We start from the raw sequence: 12,478 nt of genomic DNA on the forward strand, positions 1-12,478 counted from the left end.
CTATGTAATATTTTCACTGTGCGAAAGACTCACAAAATTAAATGCAGGATCAGTACAGCGGTTTTCTCGTAAACAGTAACAAATCCATAATCTTGTCAGTTGATCTGCAAATTTTTGTGGGTAACCAGTCCTTTGGATTTGACACGTACAAAGATAACTCGCTTTAGACAATGCACATTCACAATGTGCATACTGCTTTTAAGCTGTCCATTCAAAACAACAGTTCACATTTCCTAAATAAAACTGCTAAATTCTTTACCTGGTTATCTTGGTCTTCAGAAAAATCTATAAGCTCATCTTCATTTAGTTTACTGCCATCAGCTGAGTCTTCACTATAGTTTAGTCTGATTTTGTGCAATCCATCTGTATCAATCACAGACAGTAGGATATTTAAACATCAAAAACCCAATGCCATCACTGAAGACCAAAGACATTTTAAATACCTCAGATGTCGTCAGGACTACTCACAGTAACTGTGATACAGCTAACACATAATAATTTAATCATGGATATGAACAAAAGTGAAAAGCTTCTTCTAAATAGCATAACAGAAAGTATATCTTATTCTGTAAAATGCCTAAAAAAATTAGACCTACACTAAAACCCACCATGAAATTGCCCCATAGTTCCATGAACAGTATAAACTGGTACTGCCACCAAAAGGGGCACTCTGATTTACTCTCTAAAATAACTATTTATTCCTAATCCGAGCTGGTTCCTTCCATGACACATCCACACACAGTGGACCAGACTGAGAAAGAGTCACAGGCTTATTATTTTTTAAGTGGAAACCTCTCCTCAATCACTGTGCAGTTATATCAAGACTTCTGCTGGTAAAAGCAAAAATGCAGCTTGGGAACACACTGCTAGGGAAAGGATAGAATGAAGGATCAGCTCTCCTGGGAGCAGCAGTTTAGAAATATTTCTGAAACTTTACTGGTAGATAAAAGGAATATCTGTAAATTCACTGTCTACCCCCTCCGTATATTTGGGAAACAGCATCAGAAGAAATAAAGAATCATGAATGTTATAGCTATACCTATGCAAGAAGCTGATATAGACAGCTACAGGCTCACTAGTCTTAACTATACCACCATACAAGACTTCAGAACAGATTTTGAGGGAAAAAATTAATAAACTGTGGAAATAAGTGAAAAATGAGTAACTCATACCAGCAAAACCCGAAAGCTTCCCAGAAAAGGGCTATGTAATATATCTAAACGATCACAACAATAAAAGCATTGCTTATGGTGTCACTGGAGGACATATTACCTATTAAAACCAGGATTTCTGTAAGAACAGTAAACAGGGCAATGAACTAGCTAATGCTGAAAACCAGAGAACATCTGCATTTGAGAATATTTTGAACAGAGAATCTGAAGTACCACTTTGGAAAGAGGTCACCAATGGAGTTCCACAGGGACAAACTTGAGAATTAGTCTTACTCAGTGCCTTTGAAAAGACCTTAGCACAAGAAGTGGGTCATATACTAATGTGACTTATTGCTAAATAATGTGACAGATTCCTAAAAAATAAAAATTGGTATTGAGAAGAATCACATCTCATTCAAAAACTGAGCAATAAAAAGTGGATTAGTTAAATAATAAATATAGATACATTTTTGATCATTTCTTCAAAGCTATTTAGGTATGAACTCCTACTGATTCACAAGCTCAACACCAGGATTTAGTTTGAGATCCAGACATCTCAGCTTAGGCTCCCATTTATAGCTGGCACCTAGGATCTCACAACGTTGAAAGTAAACCATAATTAGAGCACAGATCAACTCAACTGAACAGCTACTCTATATCTGCTTTAGGATGAGAAGAGCAAGTCTCTTGGTTTCACTGACACTGTCAAAGAGGCACCTGTTATCTTTTGAGATATCCCTGGATATCCAGGACATATGTATGGACTTGGCACAGTCAAGATCCACACTCTTCTGGAGCAACAATTGAAGACTGGTCAGAAAAATCAAGGCAGAATGCCCATCTTCCATCTGGTTGAAATGGAGGATTAAACACGCAGCACATCTAAATTTAGCTGCCTACACATATCTTTAGGGTCAATCTCCCCCTTAAACCAGGACTGTGATCTGTAAGAACATCTGCATTGAGAAAAGGGTGCATCATCTGCAATAGCTGAGCAAGAGTGTGAGCATTTAAGATAAAAACAGAATGACTATCAGCTGCCAATACAGTGCAGCCACAAAAAAACCCCAAGAAATGTAATCCTAGCAAGAATCTGTCATAAAGTGCATTCCAATTAATTACAGACAAGTAACAGTAGCAGCATCCAAGACATGAGACTACATCATACAGCAGCAATATCATAAACAGTAACAATGACACAAAAATGAAAACTCAGCTCAAACAAGAACAGATCTATGCGCACCCACAGCACCCCTTCAAGACCTTCCAGAAAAAAGTTAGAATGTTATCACAAATGAATAAATTAAGATTAAAAAGTAACAGAATTTTACATCCACAAAGTGAAGTTGTAATGGCCTGCAGTACAGAGATTAAACCATGTGATTGATAGTATTTTCAGAACTTGCACTATAAACCATACAGTTCCTTACTGTGCAAATTAAGTCAGCAGGAATACTACTGGTGACTAAAGCAAAAGCTTTTGCATGACCAGGTGTTCCGTACTTTGTACCTCAAGGGTATCCAAACCTTGCAGTGAACAGAGGAAACGATCTTTTCCTAATTCCTTTACCTGCCTTTAAAAGTTATGCGAGCTCCTTTGTTCACTTGGGTATACAAATACTGCTGCCGATCACTGAACTCAGTTCTCGCAGCACAAATGCATGGAAAAAGCCTCTCTAAATGTAACATGGAAGAAATTTTTTTTCTTTAGAATTCCTTTCTTCTTACTTCTTTTTACCTACCTTCTTATCAGGACATTTAAAAAAAAAATTAATAGTGTTGAAGTAAAACCTCAAATGCTAGAAGACTGAAATTAAGGTTGCTCACAATCTTAATTCAGTTTCCTCATAAATATACATTATAAGGATCCATGGTAAACTACTACTCTTTCCTTAACAATTATAGCCTTAAGTGATGCGAAGAGGTATCTACAAAGTTATTTTGTTTGAAAAAAGGTCACACAACTGAAGAAGTAATCTGATTTTGGCAGTGTTTTATCTCCAGCTCTTCGCCATGAGAGTTATGTCAACAGCCACAAAAACCTGTTAAATGCAATAGCTATGTATTACTTATATTGCAAGCACTTGAAATTCAGCCACACACTAAACTTTCCAAGTATGAAGTTTACACAATTGCAGAAGTAGTAACAGATGTGAAATCTCCAAACGTTTCATTAAAATGCGCATACTTTTACCATTACATACCCAGAGATTGGCTAGCAGCTGTGAATTCACCCTGTATACCATTTTTATCCAGAGTTCTATGGTCTAGTTTATGGCATGCTGATTCCACAGTGTTAGGTTCTTCCACATCACTGTCTATTTGATTCAGTTTTTTGAAAGCACTTTTTCCCCTACAAGGACTTCGTCTACAACATGAAGACTCACTGTCCTCTGTTTCAGTGTTTGGGTCAATTAAAGCTGTATTGTACTTTTTGGTCAACGTTTTCTTTGCTGTGGACTTGGAAGGCGAGTTTTGTGCATCTAATTCATTTGGCAAAGGAGATGGCGCGTTGCTCTCTCCATCTGAAGAGGAAGATTTCATCGGCATTGTAGCATTTTCATGATAGTGGGGATTTGGTTCATATTTGGGCTTTTCTAAACCAGGGAAACAGATAACAGCCAAAAACCAGTGGGCTCTGAAAAGGGAAAAGAAAACCACCATTGAAAACTAGCAATTACATTAATGCTCACAGTTAAACCTGAGTTTGGTAGAAACAAAACACTGAGTACACACACACACAAAATAAATCTGCCCCCATAATTATTCAAAGATAAATTCTAATAGCTGTTCACTTTTTGAGCAAGTTTTACTAAGCCCTCAGAGTCTTCTGTAAAAGTAGGATTTCTTCATGCACGTAATCACCAACAAATGTATCAATATGATGCAGTTAGTTGAAAACAGGTGGGGTCTAAGTATTTATTTCAATTTGCTCATACTTTATATATTCCTTTTGTTCTCTGAATTAAAGCTTATTCCTTTTTAAGTATTTTCTTCATTAGTGCATGAATTAGAGATTGTTGAGTTCATGTTTTATGGCTGTATTAAATTCTCGAGTACTTCAGCACTAGCAACACAGGTAGTCAGATCTAACGCTACAGCTGAATTGCCCAAACTCTTCCACCTATGAAATCTTCAATTGTATTCAACACTTCACATTTTAAAACAAATCTTGTCAACAGTGAGTTAAAGAAGGGGAAAAAAGAGTGTTTGTAATGCTATCACCATGACTCTGTTGTCCTTTTCACCCTTCAGAGAACTGACATTCTGACTCCTTCAGGATAAAAAATAGTTATATTCCCCAACGCAAAATAGGTTTTGTCCCAGATTCCTCCTATCTCCTTGCCTCTTCAGGCTTCGTTGACCTGCCACTCAATCAGAAATAGAGCAGCAGCAAATTCAGGGACTGATGCATTACAAGTGGATTTTAAATGACCCCATTTAGAAATTTTCTGGAAGATCTCTGATTCCCTACAGCAAATAAAACAGAAGTTAGCTTTATATTATACAGGTGTGTTTTAGAAAAAAAAGAAAAAGCAGTAGCTAAAAATGCTTATGATTATGAAGCCTGAACTCTATCAAAACTTAATGGCAGTTAAAGTAAGTAGCCTTTGAAAACTGCATGTGAAGTAGGGAGGTATTTTGCCTTGAATGAGTCACCACACCTAATAAATTAACGTACTGAGTACTGCCAAACCCTGGAATTTGTGTGCATTCTTCTTATAGACTTTATGTACCAATCACGTAAACAGACCAGCAAATTAACCTGGACCTAAAAAGAAAATGCCTTGTAACTTTTAAGACAATCACCTATCCTCATTGGAAACTTGAATTAGAAAGACTGTACAGGCAAAAGACACTGATGCAGTCATGGTTAAAACACCATATTGTTCTCAAGTTAATTCTCCCCTAGAGTCAACCTGCCCACCTCCAGTTTGACAGTTTGCTAAGATGAGTCCACATTCCCTAAACTAGTGGTTATGGGACCATCCGCAAAGGCTTTCAGGAAACAGTCACCGAAGTCTAGAAGCTCCCCATCAAACCACCACTTTCTTATCTCCCTGGATATGTGGGTATGTTTCTGCTCTGCAACATTCTTACTGTACATAGCAGAAAACCATTTTGCAAATGAATGTCTTACTACCACCACTTACCAAGCTTCAACTCATGGTGAAGGACAGTTCCAAAGGCATGAACAGGATTACTTCCAGGTAACAGATGCACGTTAGAAGTTCATTTTTCATGCTCTCATCCCAACTGGATGAGTCCATGAGACCAAACTAGTCTAACCCCAAATCCCCAACTCGCACACACTGTGAACTTTATGCCTTCAGTACAAACTACTATGTGTTAGGTTACCAGCAATATAAGTAATTCTCATAAAACCAGGGAACTATTTATTTTCATTTTCAGGTGGTTTCTAAGTCACCCTGTCTGGTACTTGCAGCAGAGAAGCCTCATTTCTCCTATGCATAATCAGTGCAGATATCTGAATCACACAAGAGAGGATGGTGGGAAGTAACTACATAAGAAGTGCTAAGGCAACTCAAAATTTAAACGACAGATACTTTAGAGTTCTGGTACTTGACGCTTCATGGGAGAGGGATGGCAAGGATGAAGTCTTTAGTGGACAGGCGGAATACCTTACATCTGAGTAATCTGAATAACCTGAGTATCTCAAAAACTAAAGTTAGTGCTTGTGAACAGGTTTCTTGGAATATACTTCCAACCTTATAAAAAGGAAAGATCTACAAATGGCCAGTTGTCTCCTAACTGCCTCTCTACAGCTAGCCTCAGAATTGAACTGGAGAGGAGGCAAGAAAAAGATTCAGAAATCTTCCTCCAACCGCACAATGGCATGGTATCTAGATAAATTTATTTTTATTAAACTTAATAGCTTTTTATTTAAAAAACCCTCTTTTTTGATTTTTGAAACATTAGCTAGGTATGGCTATGCAAAGTCAGTTAGAAAATTCCCCTCTCTCTGTCCTGACTTTATTCATGTTTTTATTGTATACTTTGAAAATGCAATAGTTAAACTTTCCTAAATATTTTGGCTTCAGGACTGTTTAGATTATTTCTGTGAAATACAGAAATGTGTTTGTGACTATTTGGTCTGATCTCAAGGAATGCAAGCAAAGTCCGTAGCAACTATGAGAATGCTAGTGGTCGTCTTCCTGACCTACAAAAAAATACCAGGACAACAGTATATAAAGAAAAAGAAAGAATAAGGTTCCCAAGGCAATAGAGAGTTTAGATTGAATTTTCTTTCAGTACTGGTTTATTGTAACTAAAGGATGATTCCATCTATACCAGTGAGATCTCATTAGAAAGGACTAAAAAATCTAAAGCCAAAAGTTATCAATGACAAAAGCTTTGTGGAAAGAGCTCCAGAGAATGAGGTAAACCTACAAAAAGTATTCAAAATGTTAATTTTTCCTCAGTCTTTCTGCTGTCTGATACTTCTTATACTACAGTATTTAAAGGTTTTGTTTTTATCACCTGGAAAAAGTTGTTACCTTCAATTCACACTACAACGTAGCTTTAAATTTTAGTATTATGAAGCTTAAGCCTTTACAAAACACGATAAAAAGTTATGTTCACTTACGCTTCATTAAGGGGAACAAAAATGAAATCTTTCTCAAAAATGTCAACATGCCGCGTCCACGTTCTTACTCGCCCATGTCGCTTTTGTTGTATTCTGCAAGAAGAAACCAACACATAATTTGTAGGGTGGCTTATTTTATTTGAGAGACCTTTTCCCAGATATTTTCACCTTGACAGCTTGCTGAAATTTTCAAGGTATATTCTATGTTTGCTATAGGTCTGGATGCCTCCTTGAATTCTATTCTTCTGTACAAGAAGCATCTGTTCCTGTAGTCTTCACTGTACTTAGCTCTTACTTAAACTGACTTATCAACAGACTTACGAAAGGTTTGAAGTCTCATGAATATTTCTTCTTTCTCTTTGATTAAGGCGTTTATAGAAGAATGAACTGAACACATGTATTCTATCAGCATCTTCTTTTTTTAGCTTTTCAAGTACCAAATACCTAATTAAAACAAACAAACAAATGACAACAAAATGAATAGAGGTGTTAAAGTATTCACCACCAGAGTAAAAAGTACTGCCAACAGTGCTACATCCCCACCAAATTGTTGCAGCTTCTCACAAAATAGCTATTTGGAGCTGACAATCCACAGGAACTAATTAATGCAAAGTTTGTGTAAGTATTTAAGGTATTAAGTGCTCTGCTCAATCAACAAGTTGTACTCCTGCTGTTGCATTCATTTTTTATCACGGCAGGAAAACAAATTTTCAATGAATTTGTTACACAAAGACCTAATTTTGCATTTCAGCCACCAGATCTCCAAACACTCCCAAGAGTGACAATCATTTTCTTTTCGCTTCTAATGTATTTTAATAGACTGAAAATTATACACGTGCACCTTACGTGTAGCATAAACACAACGGCGTGTAACAATTCAATAAGCTTCTCACATTTGTAGCATCAGAAAATCTCAAAATAAAACTATGTATTACATTAATTAAAACAAAAAAGGTTTTTCCTTTTTTAAATGAAATTTGCTCTTCAGAAGTTAAAAAAATTGTAAAGAACCTTTTTTCCAAGTCAGAACAACATCACTGTCAAGCAGGATGAGAGAGGAACCAAAACTTCTCGCAAAATTACAAAACAACCTTTAAAATTACAGCTATACATAGCTGGAGACCAAGTGTTACCAACTTGCCCATGAATTTTTCATGTCAGAACTTCTCAAGTTTTAAGGTAAAAGACAACAAAAAACTGATGTGAAAATAAAACTTACTTTAAATAAAAATCAATAATAACATCATTTAAAAATTCGCCTTCATTTAGACAATGGAGGTCTTCGTTGGTCACAGAAATACCGCCTTTAGCTGGAGAAGGTGGATAAACTATCAACCTGGGAAGAAAAATACATTCAATAAGAAGTATGAAATGCCAAAAAAACCCTCAGAGAATTGTTACAGGGCAAAGATCATTATCTTACTTTTCTATAGGACCAATAAACACTGTATGTGGTTCGCCAATTTCTTCATCATCATCAAAAAATGGTAGCTGTTTATTTCGCTGCTGCATTTTGGACTCAGGAACAACCTTAAAAGAATAAAGTCAATATTAATTTGCATACGGTGCTCAGTTTTACTAAAACGGTAATAAAACTCTAGAAGTCCAGCAGTGTAATATCCATTGTTTTTGAGAAAGACTTCACGTTTAAGTTTTTTCTTTCCATCTATTACACTTAGTTCTTTATTCATTTCTTGCAGAGTCATAAAACTTTCTAATTCTTTAAAAGGCAGTTTCCTTAAAGAAAGCATTAATTAAGTTTAACTACAAGACTGCAACTTAATTTCTTGTTTGAAATATTTTAATTTTACCAGTAGATGAATCTGGAAAAAATTATGTTGTCTAATTATACTACAGTTTTCTTATCCCTTAATAATTTTTAAATAACAACACTACTTGTGGACCATTGTATAACCTTATAATCAAACTAAACACCCTAAGAAATACTGTGAGTGCACAGGCTATTTCCCATAGTTTCATAACTATGAATTATGGACAATTATGGGAATCCTCATATAAAAGTCATGAAAAGTTCTTGGAATTTTTTTTTTGGCTAATGACTAACACGCTATCTTTAGTGTATTTGTAACCCAAATAATATAATGATTTTGTTCTAAAACAAAAACATAATTACATTTTTTATTTTGCTTTCTCTGTGAGATGGGCTTCCTTTGGAATTGTCTTCCAAGGACTTCGTAAATGCAACAAGCCTGGCATTGGCTTCTTCAAAGGAAATTTTCACAAAGAAGTCAGAAATATTATTTCTAATACCAATGTCAGTAATTATTTTTTCAAATATTGAGTTTGCATGAGGATCAAGACCGGTTTCAAAAATCAAAATTATGTATTGTTCTTCTTGACCTACAAAAAAGCAGAGAGAAAACTATTCATTTAGGAATAAAATAAAGCATGTTGCAATTATAAACAGATTTTATAGAATTGTGGGACAACATGAGCACACAATGCTGACAATACACATAAGCAGTAATGCAGATCTGTGCAAAGAGACAGAGGGATTAACTACCATATCTTTCTTACCTACATTTGCAAAAAGAGTGCATTCAACTTCTGCCTTAATCTAGCAATCTTAAATATTATACCTGATAAATTTTTAAATGACACTGAATGCAAAGCCAAAACTTATTCTGAAATAACATCTTTTCTGCTTGCTGACAGTAAGACTCTGTAATCAATACTTTTTCTTACTGCAGTTCCTAACCTATTTTTTCACCACAATTTCAGAAATTATGTATTCAGTGTAATTTCCTCTCTGATCCTAGAGGGTTATACTATAAACCATCCATGCTTTTTGAAAAAGTTGGAGAGAATGAGTTGGATCAATCAGCTATTATATAAATACCACCCACTTATATAATCTGAGAAATCAAAAAGCAGCAAATTGCACTAAGAGGAATTATTTTAGGCAGTCAGACACAGGAATAGGATTCAGGCTGCAAATCCCTGTCTCACATAGCTGCCTAACACAGGGCTGCCAGGACCTGTTTCTCCTTAAGAGGAGTTTCAGACACATGTATAACAATTTCCCTTTGGTCATTCCTAACCCACCGTGCTAACCGTTGTGAAAAATAATTCTTCAGCAGTATAATTCTCAATTTACTGCACAGGGAATTTAGATGTGTAACTGGGTTTTGGGAGTTCCTGTTTTGGGAACTAGGCATACACAAAATTTTCTGCACAGCTATGGATTCAGGCTTGAATTAATGTCATTGTTTGCAAAGCAAAGAGCAACTGTGTTACCATAAAGCGCTCCTAAGTATCAAACACAATAAAGCAGCTGGGTATAAAACTAGTTCAGTGCCACAGCCTCAGGGAAAAGAGCTGGGAGGCACTGCTGAGAGGCACACCAAGGGAACAACTTCTCACATGGACAGATCAGGAAGCTTTTCCTTTTTTCACTTGTGAACACCTGTGTCCACCTGGGGTCTACTTCCTGCTCTCAGAATGTGTATAGGTTCCCTGCATGCTCTCCAATTACTTTTGTAATTATAATACTCCTTACAGCTCATACTTTTATAGGAGGTGGATAAGGTTATTGTAACAGCATTATGGAAGCACACAATCCTGAGACTGTTGAAAGCTTTCTTCCTCCATTTGAATGCGTCATGTACAAAACTGAGTACAAATAACCACAAAATTAAACCTAAAGAAAAGCCTACTTAAGGGTAAGAGACTCTGCTAACTGTAACAGCAGTCCATATGAAGATGCTAGGTCCTCGAAAACTACGTGGAAATTAAATTTTATTTTAAGATACACAAAGGTTATCCACATATTTTTCAAGGAGATATTTGTCTAACTCATAACTTCACTACAAGTATACCGGGGGAAAAAATCCAAGCCAAGCCAAACAACAGTTTCTACTGAAACTAAGGCTGTCAGGAGAACAGCATAGAAAGCAGAAGAAGAACAAAATCTGTCACGTAAGTGTGAAGACTCATATACAAAATCTAAACAAACCAACTTGCTTTCATTCACTACAAATATTAGTGAAAAAAGTTATACTAAACTGACTAAATGTTGTAACTAATTAGCATATGTCTGGACAAACAGAATGCCAAGCTGTTCTGAACTGTAACTCTTCATCAGCCTGGGAAGGTGACAGTGTCTGAAAATACATTACAACAACCCCAGTCAACGATGACTGGTTTAGTCTTAACGCATTTAGTCTAAATTCATGACCCAAAACATTAAAACACAACTTAAAGTCAATAGTAGACTAAAATTGTTTTACTTACTGTCTCCTTTACATTCGTACCAGACATTATCTTTACTCATTTTCAACTGATCTCTCAGGCTACTACAGGTTGAAGGTACTGTTTGTAGGAAAACTACTGGCAATTTTCGGACACTACACCATTCACATTTGGTAAGCTCTGAAGTTTTCAGGTTAATCTCTCTGACATCGCTCTCTGATTCTAGGAGAAAATAAGAACATGATATTAAATTATATAAAAAAATTTTTAAGTTTTCTTTACAATATCCACCTTGATTTTAACAAGAAATCAGTATGTGATCACTAACATGCTTAAAAGTTTTTAAGACTTTGAAGTTAGTGCATATCCAGGAAGTGCTGGTTTTTTGTATCTTAAAAGACAAACTGAATTCCAGTGTCACCTGTCAGGAAGAGAATCAGAAACAAACTGTTTTCTTCTCATCAACTTTAGTCTACTCTTCATTCCATGGGAAAAAAAACTCCCACAATTTCCAGTGATTTAAATTTGCAACTATTGCTATGACACATTTTACAACAGGTTTGTAAAACTTTCTTTGTAGATTTATCTTTGACTGAGTTCTCTTATGAAAAATAACTTTTAAAAGAAGAGAAAAATAAACACATGCAGAAAAATGATCTGATTGCCTGAGGAAACAAGGTACTGCTCTCAGTTGACTTCCAAAGAGAAATGACAGTAACATGGTAAATTTTTAACAATACATCTGATGCTGCCAATGCCAATGTTGAGTATTTTACAGGTTTTACTGAATTATAAAACTGAATACAGAAATAGATATAAATGTAAAACTCAAAAAAAATGAAATGAAAAGTGCTAAATGCTCCAACAGGCACAACATTTAATGAATCACCATTTTTATGCCATTGAGGGATCAGGTCACATAGAAATAATTTCACCGTGCACCTGTTCTGACTCGACTTGATAACAATCTTCTACAAACCATAATAAGTTTTTCTGTGTTTAATGCATGAAAACTGGTAGTTTCTAGGCATCTGTATTTTAGATGCAACATAAATACTTGACTGACAAAAGCTACATTTTACAGGTTGTGAGACATCTTTCTGCATGTAATAATGACAAAATACAATGGTTCTCTTTAGAAATAACAAAAGCAAAATTCAATAGAACTTAAGACTGCACCCAACAAAAGGCAGCAAAGTTTCTCAGGCCCAGAACAAAACCTTACAAAAGAGAAGGAAGAAAACGGAGCAAGCATTGTAAGCTCACCATTTCCTAAGCTGAGTCATTTATTCTTTATACCATATTTCTTTCAGTAACAAAATATACAACTTCTAGGCAAGAGAAAAAATTATCAAGGCAGATACAGACAAGATAGGTCTAAGACACCTGGGGTGGCTTTTACTGTCTACTTATGACATCTGAAATAACAAATTAATAAAGTGTTAAAGAGTTAACAAGTTTTACAGGAATGTTACTCTTGCTTTTTCTTTTTGATAATAATTTTCAA

At 35.6% G+C, this 12,478-nt stretch overlaps 1 protein-coding gene across 3 annotated transcripts in view; it reads right to left on the reverse strand.

Annotated features, from left to right (window-relative positions):
- Positions 1-12,478, reverse strand: part of SENP6 (SUMO specific peptidase 6) — a 72,252-nt gene that overhangs the window by 8,884 nt on the left and 50,890 nt on the right. For all 3 annotated transcript variants that reach the window (XM_027892388.1, XM_027892389.1, XM_027892390.1), the window contains 8 exons: positions 11,014-11,193; positions 8,894-9,120; positions 8,183-8,289; positions 7,979-8,095; positions 7,081-7,203; positions 6,760-6,852; positions 3,356-3,789; positions 260-363 (listed from right to left, as the gene is read on the reverse strand). In XM_027892388.1, coding sequence (XP_027748189.1) covers positions 260-363; positions 3,356-3,789; positions 6,760-6,852; positions 7,081-7,203; positions 7,979-8,095; positions 8,183-8,289; positions 8,894-9,120; positions 11,014-11,193 — 1,385 coding nt within the window. The remainder of the gene's footprint in view (positions 1-259; positions 364-3,355; positions 3,790-6,759; positions 6,853-7,080; positions 7,204-7,978; positions 8,096-8,182; positions 8,290-8,893; positions 9,121-11,013; positions 11,194-12,478) is intronic.

This window comes from Empidonax traillii, unplaced genomic scaffold, assembly GCF_003031625.1.
Source record: "Empidonax traillii isolate 1590-97213 ecotype Southwest subspecies unplaced genomic scaffold, ASM303162v1 scaffold348:size657943, whole genome shotgun sequence".
Classification (NCBI taxonomy): Eukaryota; Metazoa; Chordata; class Aves; order Passeriformes; family Tyrannidae; genus Empidonax; species Empidonax traillii.